The sequence below is a fragment of the Lepisma saccharinum genome, chromosome 18 (genome assembly GCF_977018435.1).
Source record: "Lepisma saccharinum chromosome 18, izLepSacc3.1, whole genome shotgun sequence".
Classification (NCBI taxonomy): Eukaryota; Metazoa; Arthropoda; class Insecta; order Zygentoma; family Lepismatidae; genus Lepisma; species Lepisma saccharinum.
In genome coordinates, this window is record NC_139246.1 from 11,050,833 (window position 1) to 11,068,967 (window position 18,135).

The 18,135-nt window shown below is 39.3% G+C and overlaps 1 protein-coding gene across 2 annotated transcripts in view; it reads left to right on the top strand.

Annotated features, from left to right (window-relative positions):
• LOC146001841 (organic anion transporter 3-like) overlaps positions 1–18,135 on the top strand; it is a 127,369-nt gene that overhangs the window by 89,108 nt on the left and 20,126 nt on the right. The window contains exons 1-4 of one of the 2 annotated variants that reach the window (XM_083139532.1): positions 916–1,054; positions 10,521–10,676; positions 11,837–11,998; positions 15,532–15,762. In XM_083139532.1, coding sequence (XP_082995658.1) covers positions 10,521–10,676; positions 11,837–11,998; positions 15,532–15,762 — 549 coding nt within the window. In that variant the 5' untranslated portion in view covers positions 916–1,054. Of the gene's footprint in view, positions 1–915; positions 1,055–10,520; positions 10,677–11,836; positions 11,999–15,531; positions 15,763–18,135 lie in introns of those variants that run through there. The other variant, XM_083139531.1, reaches the window with a different exon arrangement.

Below are 18,135 nucleotides of genomic sequence, written 5' to 3' on the forward strand. Positions count from 1 at the left end.
CTCATATTTGTAGACCTTTTTTTCAACCATGATGGAAGTGGGAATGCAGGTATAATTGAAGGCAAGTCTCGCATACTTCATAACTCGACACACAGTGTATGAGCCTCGCACATAAATCCACAAAAAACTGATATCCCAGTTGACTGGAAATCAAAAACGCTTGTTAACACGTAAGCTACGTTTCAAATCATAATTTTTCTAGTAAATCATGTTTAGTGAAACTTTTTAACTGTGCTAATTAGTTTCTTCAAACTTACTCCCACGACTGTTTCCAGCATTCTAAAGCACCTCCTAGTTCTCTATTAAACTTACGGAGAATCATTAAATATTCAGAAGATGGTAATAAATAATGTACTGACCAAATGCCCCAGTTATGAAAGCATTACTTGAGCTTAGGCTCTCCATAGATGACAAAGAATCTAAATATCTTTTAGCCCAGGAGTATGCGCAGGGTGACATCTTACACAAGGAGGTGCGAGTGGTTAAAATGACCATGCTCATTTAGGTCTCTTGGGCTTGTTTCATCATATTTTTAGTACAATATATAAAGCTGATAAGTGTTTTCAAAAGTTTAATACACCTTCTAAAAAAAATGTTGTTTTTCATTTTTGTAACATAATAGGCAAAAGTAAACACAATTTTACAAAAATTTAGTAGGTAATAGTTATTGTTTTACTCATTTTTTATTATTTTAGGAATACAATATAAGTATGGAACAAACACAACTTTACATAAGCATGATGCAAAAGTTTTAGAGAGAACAAAATTATGATACTGAACGGTATTTACAATTGTACAGGGTGGCTACAAAGTTGGTGTACCCCTGGTTTTTCGATGGAAATTATTTTTTTCAATCGTTCAACCATGATGAAACACATGAAACTTGATTTTAAAGTGCAAGCCGTACTGTCCTTGTCACGTTAATGAACTCTCTGATGCTGATAGGGCGTGATGCCTGAATATCCCGTAAAACATCTGCAGGACATGGTGCAGATTTCAGCTGTGCAACGATCATGATGGTCTCCATGGATGTCCTGGACAAGTGCACTATCAGGTACGTGATCACATCGCTATAACAACAACAACCACTATAGTATCTGGGAAAAGGGGGATATGCCCACTTTGTGACCACCGTTTTCTGCGTTTACTACTCCAGTTTATTAAAATTTATTTCACATCTTGACTCTACATCCGCTTCATCGCCATGAAGATTTCCATACATTAAAAACTGTGTGTTCAAGGCAGATGTAGAGTGAACAGTGGATACATTTTCTTTCTTTTTCTGATTCACATCACCTAAAATATGTCTTCTTACTTTTTAAAATTGCTTTCCAAGCTCCTTCTTCGTGACTTTCAAGATTCAAGAATGCTTTGAATTTGATCCTCTTTTTCTGGGTTCACAATGATACAGGAATATCCAATAAAGATCTATTGTTAAATCCATAACATGAGAAAGCTTGTACTGTTATAAGCACTCCAGCTGAAACTGAACTGTGCCTTTTAAATGGTAGAAGGACACTGTTAAAATTGTTGGCTTGCCACCACGTCTCCCAGATGCCTAGCATGGATAAGGTGGGGGAAGAAGCCAAACCAACAAGGACAAGCAAAGATAGAGGTTTGCAGTCAAATTCCCGCCACATGGATTCTCCCGGGTTAAGAGCTGGATTTTTCTCTGTTTCTTAGCGTTGTTGGTTACATTGTTATTGTTATAAGTCACCCTTGTTTCCAATGCATTAATTTTTTTCTAGTACAAAATGAAAAGATGTACAATTTTATGTTCTCGCATTTTACATTTTTGCACATTTGAAGTTTTTACAGGTAGTTCTCCGGAAAAATTTAGAGTCTGTGTAGTACGAGAGTAATGAAAACATTTGTGTTAACGTAAAAAAAATATTAGTTTTGTGTTTGGTAGAAATGTGTGCCATGCATCACTAACTGCAAAATCCCAAGTGGAATCATGATGAGAAATTTCCACAATCTTGATGTAAATAATTAAATGCTATTCTCAAGAGTATTAACAAAAGTGCAACTTAATTCGACACTAGTACAAGTAAAATTCAACAACGAGGAAAACGTAACGTGTAGCGGTTGGAATTTGAAAGAGGTGGTAGTTACAAGAGACGCGGTGCGTTTATAGTCTGCCGTTCATTCACATGGAATTTTATAATGAACGACAGGCCATGCCCATCGCTTGTCCAGAAAGGGTTAAATTGATCAGTATTTGGTCTGTTAAGTCATTAATATTAACCATCTGGCATGTTTCCAACTTCCGACTGTGAACATCACCACGTTGTGGCTGAGAACCATTAGTTTTCATTCATTTCACCTTTTGTACACTCGCCTGAATTAGTACTCTGGGAGTTTGTTTCTTTATACAGCATATTTGCAAAATATACAATTCAGTCTACAAGTGTATCAAGATACACTATAAAATGCATCTTATTACTAACTTCGTTGACCCTGTACATGGGAATTTTGACTTTTTCAACTATTGTAGTTTCTCACTGCTTTTGGTGATAAATTCCTATGGTAACTTAATAAACAGTCATTAGTAGGTACAGTCACGGACACTTCTGGGTTGTAGCAATAACATGGGCTCTAAATGGAATCATCACAACCCAGAAGTGTCTATGACTGTACACATTATACCAGTGACAATATTTATTCCAATGTAAAGCCTGTTTTTTCCAGAAGCTTGACCGTTAAAATGATTTATGTCAAAAGTCAGATTTAGCACATTCTTTGTTGTGGCATTGATGCAACAATGTAATTTCCCACCATTAGGCTCTGATAAGGGTGGTAGTTTTGGTGCATGTAAAGAAACTTGTGTACTGCACAATAGCATACTGGTATGTTCGTCAATGATGATACCCCTGGTGAACACACAGAGTGGTGTAGGATTATGCAACATTATGAGAGTCCACAACATAAAACTTTCACCATCATAATAGTTTGTTTGGATGTTGATGCAGTCAAGAAAGTCATGATAGCCAAGAAAAAGTCAAGATATTATACTTGTGGCCAAGAATTTTGGCTATTACAATGAATGACTGATTTAGTTTATTTTACTAATGGATGAAGGGACAATCAGAAATATATTGGGATAACAAAATGAGCCCCACATCAGATTAATCTGGCTGTGAATTCAGAGACCAGAGCCTTGCCAGTCTCCCAAATGCAGTCCAGGTGCATTAATAGATAATGCAAGTCTAATTCTATTGCTAAATACAGCTTCAGTTTTCATCTTAATTGACTTTTTGGTAGGGGTTCTTAATTTAAAAAATATAATTATTTTGTAAATTGCTAATTTTCAACTTTACCTAAGAAGGGATCAAATAATAATTAAAGGTTAAGGAAAATGGAAAAAAAAGTTATGAAAAATGAAGGAGTTTGTATTTGTTATTTTGGTAGACACCCTGTGATGGCAAGGCTCTTCCTGCTTCTGGATTCCCTCCAAATGTTGCTCCTGTGTTCATGCACAGTGTTACACAAGGGCTGAGATTTTAATAGTGGCGACACATTTGTAGAATCACAGTGAAATAAAAATAGTATATCCTGCTTAGATGGTCAAGTTAGTAGGACATCTGACTGCCACACAGAAGACCCAGGGTAAGTTATCTAAGGTCTGAAATTTTCTGACCTTGTCTCTGCATAAAGTGCAGGGCCGGATTAACCCCCACCAAAAGGAAGCTGTGAAGGGCCTCCACCAAAAAATCTTTTAACCAGCTGGCTATGCTTGCGAAAAATTACATAAGTTGTATTTTTAAAAAAAATAAAAAAAAACTTCAATATTGTCGTATGTCTACACTCTTCTGGATCCAATTGTTGCACAGCTCTCAGTCGATCTGTTTGTAGATATCTGAAGCTCAGTATACTTTATACCATGGATTGATTTGGCTGTGGTGTGGAAATAAGGCACACTTATTCAAACAATCAATTCTCAGATACGATGAAGATAATAAATAATCCTACGAAGTACATAACTTTCTTTCGTTAATAACATTGTTTTAGAACCGTGAGTTTTTCTAGGGAAAAAATGTGTGGAGATACTAACGCTCTCTCTTGGTGCCTAAATGAACTACGGGACACCTCACTTTAAGCAGCACTTTTGTGAACCGCGCTAACATAAGCTAACGGACGGCGGAATGAGTTGATTGTTTCCTTTCGGCTAAATAAACTAGCAGAGCTAGTACCATGTTGTGCCCACTCTTTGAATCGGGTAGGGAAAGCAGCAGCTAATGCATGTCCTGCAGAAGTTCATTTCTTCGATTTTGTACAACGACTTTATGTGTTCTTCACAGCATCACCTCACCGATATCAAACATTGGTGGATAAGTTAAGACAAGCAGAAGGGAAATATTATTTTCCCAAGAGTTTAAGTGAGACTCGGTGGGCATATAGAGCAGATGCCACAAGAGCCATAGTCCAAGGTTACGAAAAATTTAAGGAAGCTCTTGTCGAAATAGGCAATGACAAAGAAGTGAAGCGAATGGGCTCTCATGGCAGATGTCATCCCTGGAAATAACATTGTTAGCCGTCTTCTGGAATGACATTTTAGAGAGATTTGATGCTACGAGCAAAACACCATGATCCAAAGTGAGTTCTTCAGTCTGTCATTGACATTTTGAGATCTTTAAAAAAGTTCGTAGAATCAAAAAGGAACTTGTTTTCTGAATATAAGGAGATAGCTAGAAGAAGAAGTAGCACAGAAGAGTACAATAAGGAACACTCACGTCAGCAGGTAAGAAACGTCTGACTGAATCCTCTTGACTATGAAAATGAACCTCAAATCCACCTCTCGCCTAGTGAACATTTCAGAGTGGAAAGTTTTCTGCCAGTGATTGATCAAATCACCTCATCACTCGCAGACAGGATTTGTCCCTATGAAACTGTCACAAAGAGGTTTAGTATTCTAAATGAACTTGCAGTGGCAACTCCATCACAAATTACATCTGCAGCTCGCGAGCATCTACGAGGAGGATCTGGAACCCTCGCTAGAGAATGAGCCGATACAGTTTGCACACCTAATAAGCAGTAGCAATGTCAAACATCAGGAAGACATCCCAATGGAGCTGTCCATGTATAATATTGTATGTAAGGACCGGTTCCGGAGTACATTTCCTTGTCTTAATGGTAACAAACTGCAGTGAAGAAATATCTTTCTTAAAAATGATATTAATGAAAAACAGACTTCGTGCTGCCATGTGTCAGGATCGCTTATCCAATCTTTGTTTTTTAAACATTGAACATGAACTTCTTCGTGAATTGGACTTCGATGATATAATAGATGAATTTTCGGCGAAAAAGGCAAGAAAAGTGTGTGTACAATAAGACTGGGAATTTTCTTGAAGAAAGTGTGGTTACTACAATTTCCACAATGAACCTGTCGGTAATTGTCCAGTAGATGGACCATGCATATGTAGTGGCATGTTTACTCTTAATTGTAAATAATATCATTTATAATAAATTATGCACGTAAGTACTGTCTACTGCTCTGATCTCTGTTTTCGTCTGAACCCCCTTAGTATTTACCATATATTGTAGTCACGGTGTTCACTCTTCATAATATATTGTAGACATTTAAATGCAGAATTTTACTGCTGCTATAGCGCTACAATTTTCGTCCTGTAACTTTATTTTACTGCGCTATTCTCCATGCATACCTATCTGCGATATGTTCGATTGTGAATGACTACTGATTCTAAAATCAGGTCTACCATTTCAGCTGCTAAAATTGTTGGTTAACATATTGAGCTAATAAAACTCCTAGTAAAAAATAATTTTAAAAAATGGGGGGCCTCCACAAACCTTGATACGGCCCTGATAAAGTGGCTCACCCAGCCTCAAATAAATGGTACTTGGGGGCATCCGTGATGTCGGGGTAGAGGTGGCTGGAATGTGATGCTGATCACATAACCTCTGTCATAGCATGAAGATGCAGTTGATGTCATTCCCAGTTATTCCTCACAATGTGCAGCGCACTTGTATGCAACAATCGTGGTAGATGTGTTAACTCACAAATTGCACAGTGCAGATACAAGCAGAAACAGCACTCTCATGCTGTTCGCTTGCACTGGGACAATCTGGCCAAGGCTAAACTGTTACATTTTGATATCCCTCATCAGCAGCAGCAATTGGGTGCCAAAACTGTGGGGGAACAAGAAGAGGCTTAGCATTAAGAGGAAACTGCCCACACCCCTCCCTAATTGCCACTGCTGCCCCTCATTGTAATCTTTTACCCATCCTGCTTTGCATGGTAATGCAGATTCCCCACAAGCCTTCAGAAATCCTTGCAATGACATCTGCTCTGGCACTATGAATTTTTTCCCTAACACCCTGAATGAATGTTTTTATTACTGTGCCACTCAATGTAGTGCAGACAATGGCATGTCCAAAGGGGGGTTGGTGGGGGTCATAAATCCCCCCTCTGGGGCATTCCTGAAAAAAGAATGTCAAAAGCAGAGGAAAATGGCAAAATGAGGACTGACTACAAAAAAAAATTATATGTAACCCTTCTTCTCAAGAATCCTGGGCATGCCACTGAGTGCAGAGGGAGTGTTAATTCACCCTGAGGTATGCCTAACTTGCGGTGTAAATGGAATAAACTTTTTATGTTTTACTGTTTTTCTAACCATGTGTTGCCATTATTAAAATTTCAGTCTTCATATATACCTTTCATGTGACCCCCACCAGTACTACTACCTGTGTCATGTATGTTCATATCATCTTTGAAGGAGTTGATGAACACATCTGGAGTATAGGCTGGGTGCCTGGAAGTACACTTAATAATACAAAAGAAAAAAGTGTATTCAGAGTAAATTGACTGACAGTTCTAATACTTTAATGCGTATTCTTTGGCTTTAAATACTGCTTGACACCTGTTCTTCATAGAATTAACCAGTTTCAGAGCTTATTTTATTCCACTCGGCTTGCACAACAGTAGCCACCGGCCCTATACACAGGCCGAGAACCCAGAGACTGAACCCAGGTGGACTCAAACCCATGCCATCCCACTGCCCAAAGCACAGCGCCTTTGACTGCACATCCACGGAGGAGGACATACACGTATATATACAACCTTGGTGACAATGAAGTTCGACCAGAAAGGAATACTTGATTAAATGCACAGAGGCATAGGCGGTGAAATGGGTGACCCGCAGAAGTGACGCATGTGTGTAAGAGGAGGCGTGTGAGCAGGCAAGAATCGTGATCCCAGCATGTTGCACCCAAGGTCACGTAAAGAACGAAAACGGGGAACTATACGCGTGACATTGAACTTCGACCAGGCACCAGACCCATATGGAAAATTCCAGATAGTGGCGCATTCGACGGAAGCATGACGTCACGGACACGATAAGGGAGTCCGCCGTATATAAGCGCGTGCTGTGCACCGAGGAACCGCAGTGTATCATCACCATAGCCAGGGGCAAACCTATTGACAACACCGTGAGGAGAAGAGTGGTGGAGTTGCAACGGGATGGACTCAGTGAACGGGAAATAGTGCGCCAACTGAACTTACCCAAGTCAACCGTCCACTGCATCATCAAACACCACGGGTACTACAGAGCCAGCTAAGGCCCCCGGTCGAAAACGCCTGCTGAGCGTGCGTGACCTACGGATATTTAGGCGCTATATCCAGACCAACAATCATGTTTCTGTGGCCGAATTACGACTGTGGACTCGAGAACGCTTTCACATTGAAGTGTCAACCAGAACCATTCGCCGTTGCCTACAGCGATGCGGTTACCGAGTGTACAAGGCGAAACGTAAACCCTTCCTTTCCATGTTGAACAAAGGCAATCGACTACGGTGGGCACGAATGTACCGGGGATGAATATTTCGGCAGTGGAACAGGGTTTTGTGGACGGACGAATCCATTTTCAATGTTGTGTACGGGAAAATACGAAAAACAGTCATTTGTCGGAAGGAGGAACAGAATGAAGCAAAATGTTATGCACGTTGGGTACAGAAACCTGAGTCAGTGATGGTATGGGGATGCATGACGACATCTGGGGTTGGCCCACTACACGTCTGTGAGGGCATTGTGAATGCACACGCCTATACAAGCATACTGGAGCGGCATCTTCCCACAGTGCGAAGGCACCTGTTCCACAGGCGGCGTCTCATCTTTCAACACGACAATGCCAGGCCTCATACAGCGCGGCTGACAAAAGAATGGATGACTCGCCATCACGTGCGAACTCTGCCATGGCCACCATCGAGTCCCGACCTCTCGCCCATTGTGAATGTGTGGCGTGTTCTTAAGCGACGTGTGCAACAGAGGGGACCCACGACAGTGGCTGCTCTTATCGCCTGCCTGCAGGAGGAATGGCACCGCATCGATGTGGAATACCTTGAACGACTCGTCCGCAGCATGCTCCGACGCATGACTACAGTTATTCGCCGACGGGGTGGCGTCACACCATGGTAAACAGGATCCCCTCTAACAGTGGTCGAACTTCAATGTCACGTGTAGATGGACGAAAATGTTTTATTTTGTGTGGACACCATACATTGCTGCGTTGCAGCGGAAATTTATGTTTTCCTTTGTTCCATGTAGCCTGCTGAATAAAATATGTTCAGCATATGCATGTGTTCTCCTTCTTTCACAACGCACTCCTATATTTGTGACTGGTCGAACTTCATTGTCACTAAGGTTGTATATATATACACACCAGAATAATATAGCTGTTTTATCCGTTCTTTTCCTTTATGTCCATGTATATAATTAGGGATGTGACGAAGCTGAAAATTTACCGATGCCGATGTACTCACCGATAATTTTTGGAACCGATACCGATGCCGATATTTAACCGATTCCGATACATAAGATTATTAAACAGAAATGGGATGTTATTTTCTGCATGACAAAAATAAATTTGCTATGTACATTTCTATTGCATATCATATATATTCTCAAGAGATGCAAATGTACATTTGCATCTACAAAAGGTTATGTGAACCTAGAGATTTAACATTAGTACACAAGCAGTTCTTTGAAATGCAAAATGAATTCCTGTTCTGCCAGATTCAACTTCAGAAATACGAGATTTGGAAGCACTTCAGGAAGTAACCTACTTCTTATCTTATCGCAGATCTGTTCAGCAACACTGAACACTCAATCACTCAATACTGATGCAGCAGGTATGCTCAAGTATTTTCTCAGCACTTGCTTCAGGTTTGAATATTCATTTTTGAATTTCCAATACAACAGCAATGTACTGTTTTATTTCCGATTTATAGTTAGGTTGAACCTCTGAATGAGAGTTTGCAATAATTTTATTACAAAAACTCTACAATAATGATGAATCATAACCAAATTTTCAATAAATCTTACAAAACTAGAATATAAAACTTATTAGAAGGTAAAACTCTAGTATAATCTGTACCGGTTTAAATATCGGATTTTTGCCGATTCCGATACCGATGCCGATGTGTCAATTTCTGCCGATTTTCATACATCTGTGATCGGCTTCGGCACATCCCTATATATAATATTTATTTTGTAAAATAAATGGTTCGTTTTGGATGTGGATGTCTTGGATACTACAATACAATGAAATGTTATCAAGGTTAACTCTGGAAGTGTCACCTCACGCTGTTTTTGACACTCTGTCCTGTTCAAGTTGACCGTGATCCTTTCGTCAACATCTGTTTTCTCTCCTCATGCTGAGGCAATTATTTAAAAGTGACAGAAAAGGGTCAGCTCAGGGCAAGGACAAAAAACGAAGATTCTGCAGGTTTCATGGAGGATTTCAAATTATTTAAAAAATATTTAATCTGTTAAACAAACAAACATTTAATAATTTTGTAGATTGTAGCATGTTTAAGAATCCATGCATTATTCCATTACACACAGGCACGGATAATACACACATTTATTTACATACATTGGCAACTCTGCCAGTATCTTCGCTCTGCGGAGGTTGGAATTTCCAGAAGATCGGAGTGTTTCCGATGTGAATGAAGTACTGGAACTGAATTGTCTACTGAAATACTCACAGTACACACTTTGAACAAATTAATTTATATTTTTTTATTCAAGCTATTCGTTTTCTTAGGGGGGGGGTAAATTTTTTTGTGAATTTAGGCTGGGTGTGAACATGGGGGGGGGGTAAATTTATCTGAATTTAGACTGGGTGTGAACACCCAACGATTTACTCCATGCGACGCCACTGAAGGTACCCATTGACACGAGACTGGATGGGCCTTAGAGCCGTGCAGAAACAGAGAAATGACTGGAAAATTTCCTTGGACAGATCACCTGCCCCCTGGGCAAACCCGAGTCTTCTGCATGATAGCCAGATGCTCTACCAACTAAGCTATCACGGCTCCTCTATCCGTTTGAAATCAACATGACATTATTATGTTGATGTTATAAAATAAATATATCTTGTCCTTTCTAGTATGAAGACAATAACAATAATTCATATTTATTAGTGTACTTTTATTTTTGAGTGTGCAAGAAAATTTTTAAATGTGTTATCATTGTAATACATTTTTTTCATTTCAACTTGCAGATGGTGTCTCCATTGGATAATTTGCTCGAGAGAATTGGGAAATCTGGTCGTTGTCAAGTTTCACTTCTTCTCCTACTTGGATGCAATTATTTAATTGTTGCTGTGAACCATGCACTTCCTGGGTTTCATGGCTACACACCACCATTCCACTGTAAGGTAAGTTTTGCTCTGCTCTTGATGCACATACAAAGGAAATTCCATGTGTGACTTACAAAATGCGGCACACCGTTCTTTGCAAATTTCTAATTTTTTACAAAAACGACATTTAAAGAAGTATTTCTTTTTTACATAAGCCGTAAATGTGTAATCTGACAGGACACAAGATCCACAAGTAGCAGAGTTCCAAAATGTAAATGAATAGTTTTGACTTAAACTTCAGTGTCTTTGTAGTGAGGATATTTACAAAGTCACAAACAAGAGTATTAATTTGGTATGTCAGTTACACAATACTTTTGTACTCACAGTTTTCTGTTTAGAATTGTGAGAAAAATTTTCAAAAATTTAGGTCAAAAGAAAGTAACCTTTATTATGGGTTATATTATTAAAACACTTATATGCTACATTAGAATGAGAATGTGATGGGTTACAAGAATAAAAATTAACGTTTGAAGTATCTCCGAATCCATCAGCAGGTCCTTGTCCATGTACAGATGTAAGGTAAGGTAAAATTCCCATTCTCATTGCACCATGTGACGAGCTTTTTGGAGATAATATGATCAGCATCATGCTCCAGCCACCTTTATCCCCTAAGGTTGCCCCCTAGGTACCCATTTATTTGAGGATGGGTGAACCCCAGAGCTGCTTTATGCAGAGACAAGGCTGAACAATGCTGGCCTTAGATCACCCAGCCTGGGAATTTTTAGAGGTCTGTCCTGAATTTTGCATTTTGTTCACTTCTCTGCTATTCATTTTACTGGGGATGTGAGTCAGGGGTTATATCTTGAAGTAACGCCATCCCCAAAACTTTTTAATCCTAGACATGGATTTTAGATAAGAGTAGTTTCTCTGAATTATGTAATAGGTGAAAATAGCCTCAAGTGCTGGTGTACCCATAAATTTGTCTTCATTCAATTATTCGCCCTAGTATGCAGCTGCATACATTTGTTGTTTAAAACGTTTATTATTTTAATTTTATTTTTTGTTAGATGGTAGCTTAGTTGCACAACTACAAATTTTCAGAATATTCATGTGTTTTCTCACTAGAAATGTTACAAAGCATTTGAACTGCAGAACAATAAATTCTGAATTTGTACTGCAATGACTTCTTTTGTAGTGCACGTTATGTGTAATAAAACATACAACATATTTCGTTTCAGACTCCACTGACCACATCCTCTTCAATTCATTCTGGGGAAGAGACCAAGTTGTATGAATGTGAAACAACTGTAGAAACAGGCAACGAAACGTGGGGATTGAAGGCATGCTTGCATGGGTACGAGTTCCACACAGTGAGGGATGAATCAACTATTGTTACAGAGGTAAGAGTCAACCATTTGAAAACTCAGCACTCAATAGTTTAATAGCTGAATCTCTATCAATTCAATATAAGATTTGGAATATACCATATCCCATATCCTATTAGGATATTTGTGATAGCTAATGTTAGCTACATCCTGTATTTGCATTTGAATCTGTTATTTGGTGTCGCTTTTCTCCCACTTTTGGCTAATGTGATTAGATGAAATTGAAGAAAGGACACTCGTAATGAATGTCCAGCCTGGGACTTGAACCTGGGAACTTTGGTGGCAAGGTTGAAAGTTGACCACTTAACATGCTCTGTTACCGAGCTTTGACCACTTAACATGCTCTGTTACCAAGCTGTCTTATATCTAGTGTTGGGCGATATATCATCCAGACGATATATCGCGATATTGAAAAAATATCAGTCCAGGTGATATCAGCTAGATGATATATCGTTACGATATTTTGGTGATATATATCGTGTCGACGATATATTGTAACAATGTTTTGGCGATGTATCATCACAATATTTCACCGATATATATTGTGTCAGCAATATGTCACGATATTTGGCAATATATATCGTGGAGACGATATATCACCAATATCACAATATGGAAGAAAGTATCATATTGTATCGTCTGAGACAATATTTTCTTTATATATCATGATATCAAACTTCTGATATTGTCCATCACTACTTATATCCTGTTTCTATACAGTCACTGACACGTCTGGATTGTAATGGCTCTATTTACTTTCAATTGACTGTACAGTACTAAGTTCCAAGTTTGTTGACTGTTGTCAAAAATTGTCACCATAGCTACTTGCTACATCCTCAAAAAAGAACTTAGTAACATTCATCTCACTTCACTGGGCATCCAGTATCACCCTCTCTTGAAGAAAGTCAAACCTGTTCTATTTAATCCACAACAGTGATCCAAACACTATGGATATCTTTCCAGTCATACGTAAAGTTGGTTTTCTTTGCTTTCCGAATTATCAGCAATATCTTGATCCGCTCTACTACATGCCCTGTACATAGTAGCAACTGATCAAAGTGTAAGACCTACCTTCCTCACCGTGACCATGCATTCTAAGGTGCAAGCTCTTTGGGCTCCGGTTACAGGATGTGCACAGGTTCGGCTCTCTTCGGGAGAAGCGTAACAACTTTTTCCCTGAGATTTCAACCTGTGTATGGGACCGCTGCCCAGCCACAACTGTGAGGAAATTGAGGAGTTACGAATGAGTAGCGTAACCTGCTCATGGAATGACAACAATGACTGGGGGTTCGTTGTGCTAACCACACGTCACCCCGTAATTGGTTGGATGATCTTACACCTCAACAGGTGGGAGTGAGGAGTAGGTAGGCCCTATCCCTCATGGGCTGTTGCACCACAGGTTATTTATGAATATTTCTATTGGGAATCAAACCTGGGACCACTCATATCAAAGGCGAGAACACTGACCATTTGGGCACAAGGGACCATGGATAATTTTATCCTTCTCCCTCAGGGAACCTCCACTCATCCGATCTGTTACATTTGTGATGACTTAGACCTGGGAGAAAGATCTTTCTACCATTTTTATTTTGTGATCGTTGATTACTTACTTTCTAATTTTACCAATGCTTTGATTGTAGTTACCTGATTCGGCTTGCGAGCTCTGGGTTTATGGCACCAGACCGACCAGTCACTCGCAAGTCTTAAGTTAGCTAATTAGTGAACAGTAAATAAGAGTAACACAAAATGAAATAAAGTACTAATAATATCTAATTTTTACCTTGTATTTGAAAATTAACCTTCAAGTCCAATATTCACTACATTTTACACTATAAACAGTGGTATTTCCAATAATCAATATCAACTTTTCTTCTTATGCCAGAGCATGTGGTGTGGGATTAAAAGAGCAACAATTTGTTTCAACAACAACTCTTCACAAGCTTAACTTTACTAATGATTTAAACTACCGTCTAATACGTTTAAAAGTATTTTCTCGATGCCCGGATAAAGTTTGGTCAATAGCGGGGAACTCGCAATGTGACGTCTGATGGCACTACTGCCAACCGAGGAAATCTTTGTTCACCGAGAAAGTTGATGTTTAGCCTTTTCTGTTCCCAACTGCACTGTTCTCGTCCTTTTTGCATCACTCACCCCATTGCAACTCTAAGACTGTGATTGGTTTTAGCATAATCACACCATGCAATGTTAACCAATAGCATTCAAGCTCTTACCCACCTAGCTACAGCTTCTATTGCAACACTATGCAAGACACGCACACTGAAATCCAACACTCTTCCTACGCAATATTCCTGTTCCTCGTAATCACCCTTTCGTCCTATGTGTGCGTTATTTTATGTGACCCAAAGTCACGATCTACCATCCTCAGTAGGCTCAACAATCATCATACAGAACTTAGATTTTACAGGTGCTAAACAATGAGGTAGAAGATGTAGAGTGACTGAATCAGTTTCTTCCTGAAGCAGATTCAAAGTTGCGACTTACTATTGGTCATGATGGAACCAACAGCTGGTTCCATCGGAACTGTGTGATCTGCTTATGCAACCACAAATTGGAAGTTGCCTCTTTCAACTGATGCCAACTCCGAGCAGAAATATTAAGAAAAAAATTCATGTTCATTTTGCCTCAACAATTTCAATGCTTCCACCAATCTACATTTTCTGTACTCGTTGGTTGTCACCCATATCAACAGCTGTAACACTGCATCTGGGTAGTAGTCATCTATCAACCCCTCCCCCCTCCCATCCACAGATACCTCTTCTAAATGGTATCCCAGGTGTAGTGATTGGTGCAGCTTCATTGACACCAGAAGTCTCAGGTTTGAACCTTGGTTAAGGCATTTTTATCATTGTGATCAATCCAATTGGTAGAAAAGCAACGAAAAATAAGAAAAATAGAAATAAATAAAGGTAACAAATAAAAGCTGTTGGGAACGCCTCCCAAATCTCTCTCTTGCATGTAAACGTACCTCCAGCCTGAACTTAACATAACTATCCAATAATCTTATCTCCATTTTACCATTACACATCATACTGTCCAATATTTCTGACATTCCAACAGCATCTAATCACACTGTTGTGTATCATTTTATTGAACACCTTCTTTGATATTCATCTGGCTACATTGCAATATATGTCACCATCTTTCGTTCTAACATGATGTGCCTGCCAACTTGCAGAATATCATCATTTTATTAAATTAGGCACATACAGGAGATGTACTATGTCGATTTTTCAGTGAAAAATGCAGGCTCGACCAGGACTCGCACTGACATCTCTACACTGGGAGGAACCAGGCAATGTTGACGTCTTGAAAGGCAACAGGTCTCATTGTGGTAGCACTTGCAGAGACTGGTAAAACAGCGCCAGCGAAAAATCAGGCAAAGCCAGGCCGGCTCGGAAGCTCCGCCAGAGAATCTATGTATCATTATTTTGTGCTTCCTGTTTCATTCAATTTATATTGTCATGTTACAAAATGAGAGAAAAAAGTAGCAGCAATAAGCAATAATATGAATCTTTTCTGTTTTCCAGTGGGAGCTTGTGTGTGATAGAAAAGTCCTACGACCACTGGTGGCTACTGTTTACTTCTGCGGCGTGACAGTTGGTGCCATTCTGTTTGGCATTTTGTCTGACAAGCTTGGCCGACGCCCTGTCATGCTGTTTTGTCTCTATTCCCAAGGAGCATTAGGAATTAGTCTATATTTCGTCCACAATTTATTGGTCTTCATGTCTGTAAGATTCATTCAAGGTGTTTTCATTCAAGTAAGTATTTAATTTTTTATTAGGGGATGGGCCAAGATGAAATTTTGGCCGATTCCGATAAAGTACTGATATAAAATTTACCAACACTGATAACTGATATTCTACGGATGCGATATAAAATTCCAAATGGTCCTTGTAGAACCTGAATGGATCATTGACCTCCTTATTAAATGTGTGTTTCGAGGTGACTGCAGTGCAATAGAAGTTGCATATTTAGACATTTACTTTTTTAAAAAGTAGGACATTGAGATTTTCCATAAAAATTATAACAGAATGGCAGAATTTTGCACTAAATTACAAGATATGTCTAGCAGCGGCGTGCATTCAGGATACGCAAGGTACGCACTGCGTACCCACAACACATTAAGAAAAAATAAACAATTTTTCGTCTTCCCCGAACATGAAAATTCAACAATTATCACTCCGAAAGCAGTTCCACTGCAAGAAATTCCTATTTCCGCACGAACACGCTGCTGCCTTCCTGAAGGCAGTCCCGAATGATCCCGATTGTGAGACTTCGGCATCCACCCGATCCACGTTCCTGCCGATTTCCGCAGAAAGACGCTGTTTCTTCTGCTTGGTACCCTAGAAATTCGGAAGGTAACCCCATTGGCTCATATCAGCCTCGACCACGTGTTTGGGTCTGCCCGCGCCTTCCCTCTCTCCCACTTTTTTCCCGGTTCTAAGCATCGAGGGTACCCAAGATTTTGACAGCGTATGCAGTGTTGACAGTAGTCAACATATTTTTTTCTGGAATGCTTAGCTTACTAGCATTTAGCAGCCACGCGTAGATAGATCACTGTTGGGTTGCAATAAAAATACATTATAAAAAGTGATACAGGAATCAGACAGGAGGGCAAGAATATGTAGTGGTGGAAGATCATATTTAATATACGCGTAAACTATCACATATAAAATATTTATGTGAGGTTAAAGTTACACAAGCAAGTTTTTTTTTCGTATAGGGAGGTGAGGGTCAGAATGGACTGTCACTGTCGAGGGGAAAATATGTGAACAATTTGCAAGTTCCGCATAATTCTCAGAGTATGAGAGTATCTGTTTATCTCCTTTCGGGATCAACATTTCCTTTGAGTTTCATAGCATGGGTGTTGATTGTTGACCCAACGATATGAATGAATGATAAAAGAAAAACATAATAAAACACAATGCTTACAATGGGATTAGAATGAGCCCCTCCCCCCCTCCCGCCAGACATTGCAAAGTGATGTACGGTAGTTTAGCTTTTGAAGTGTTCTGGGATGATGTATGCTGACGTATTTTCTACTTGTCCTTAATTATCTCCCTTCTACAAAATACTTTGTCGACTGGCAACTCCGATTCATTTGTCCACAAGAACGCGTGGTTTTCGGGCATAGCGGGACCGGACACAACGTACCGTGGGAGGTCGACTTTTGCTTTCTTCTGTCGTGTGAAATTTGCAGCGACTGTTTCGTTCATATTATTTACATTACAGGATCTCTATTGTTTGTTGGTGCTGTGAAGTGATAAAATAGGGGGACCGGGAGTTATTGATGACATACTGGAGAAGGGATTTTCGGAATTTACGAAAAAAGTGTAAACAATCCGAAATGGAAGGTCTGTTCCTGATTTGGAAAAATTGTTTCAGGCAGGAGTTGTGAAGGATGGTAAGCAATATATTAGGCATTTTGATTTTTGAGAAGAAGAAAAAATATCTCTACAGAGTGTTGACTGAGTAGAAAAACAGTGAAACTTTATTGTTGGCCTTATTCGTTGGTGTCCTCTGCGAAAGATGTTGTGAAATAGTAGAGGATACTGAGATTTATCAAATTTATTACATGAAATTTGAAAGGACGGAAAATGATTGTGCATTTCCTTCCCGTTCAATGTTCATCGCACTGCATGAAGGAAATAATCACAGTTGAATTGTTGGACTGTACGTAGCTACTATCAGAATATATTTGTGAATATAAAATATCATACATATATTTTAGCTCATTACTTTTGGATATTGATACAAGGATGAGAAATTTCCCATTATAAAATTGTAGAAAAAAGTTATTTTCTGAATAACATGATGGCCAGGGAGGGGGGGGGGGTTCTGGCCCCCATGATTCATTTCGGTTGGCCCATGTTGCGTACCCTAGTTTAAATGTCACCGCACGCCACTGATGTCTAGATATATCGGATCGGTAAAATAATTGGTAATTTTACTGTTAAACTGAAACCAATAGAGTACAGATTAATCTGTCCCATTCCTAGTTTTTATTATATATTTTACACTACTACAGTCAATAATTTCATGAACTGGCTGCATGGTACATTATGAGATTGATGAAGTCCTGAGATAGTGCCATGGCAGTTCTGTTCTCATCCTACAAGAGGCAGTTGTGT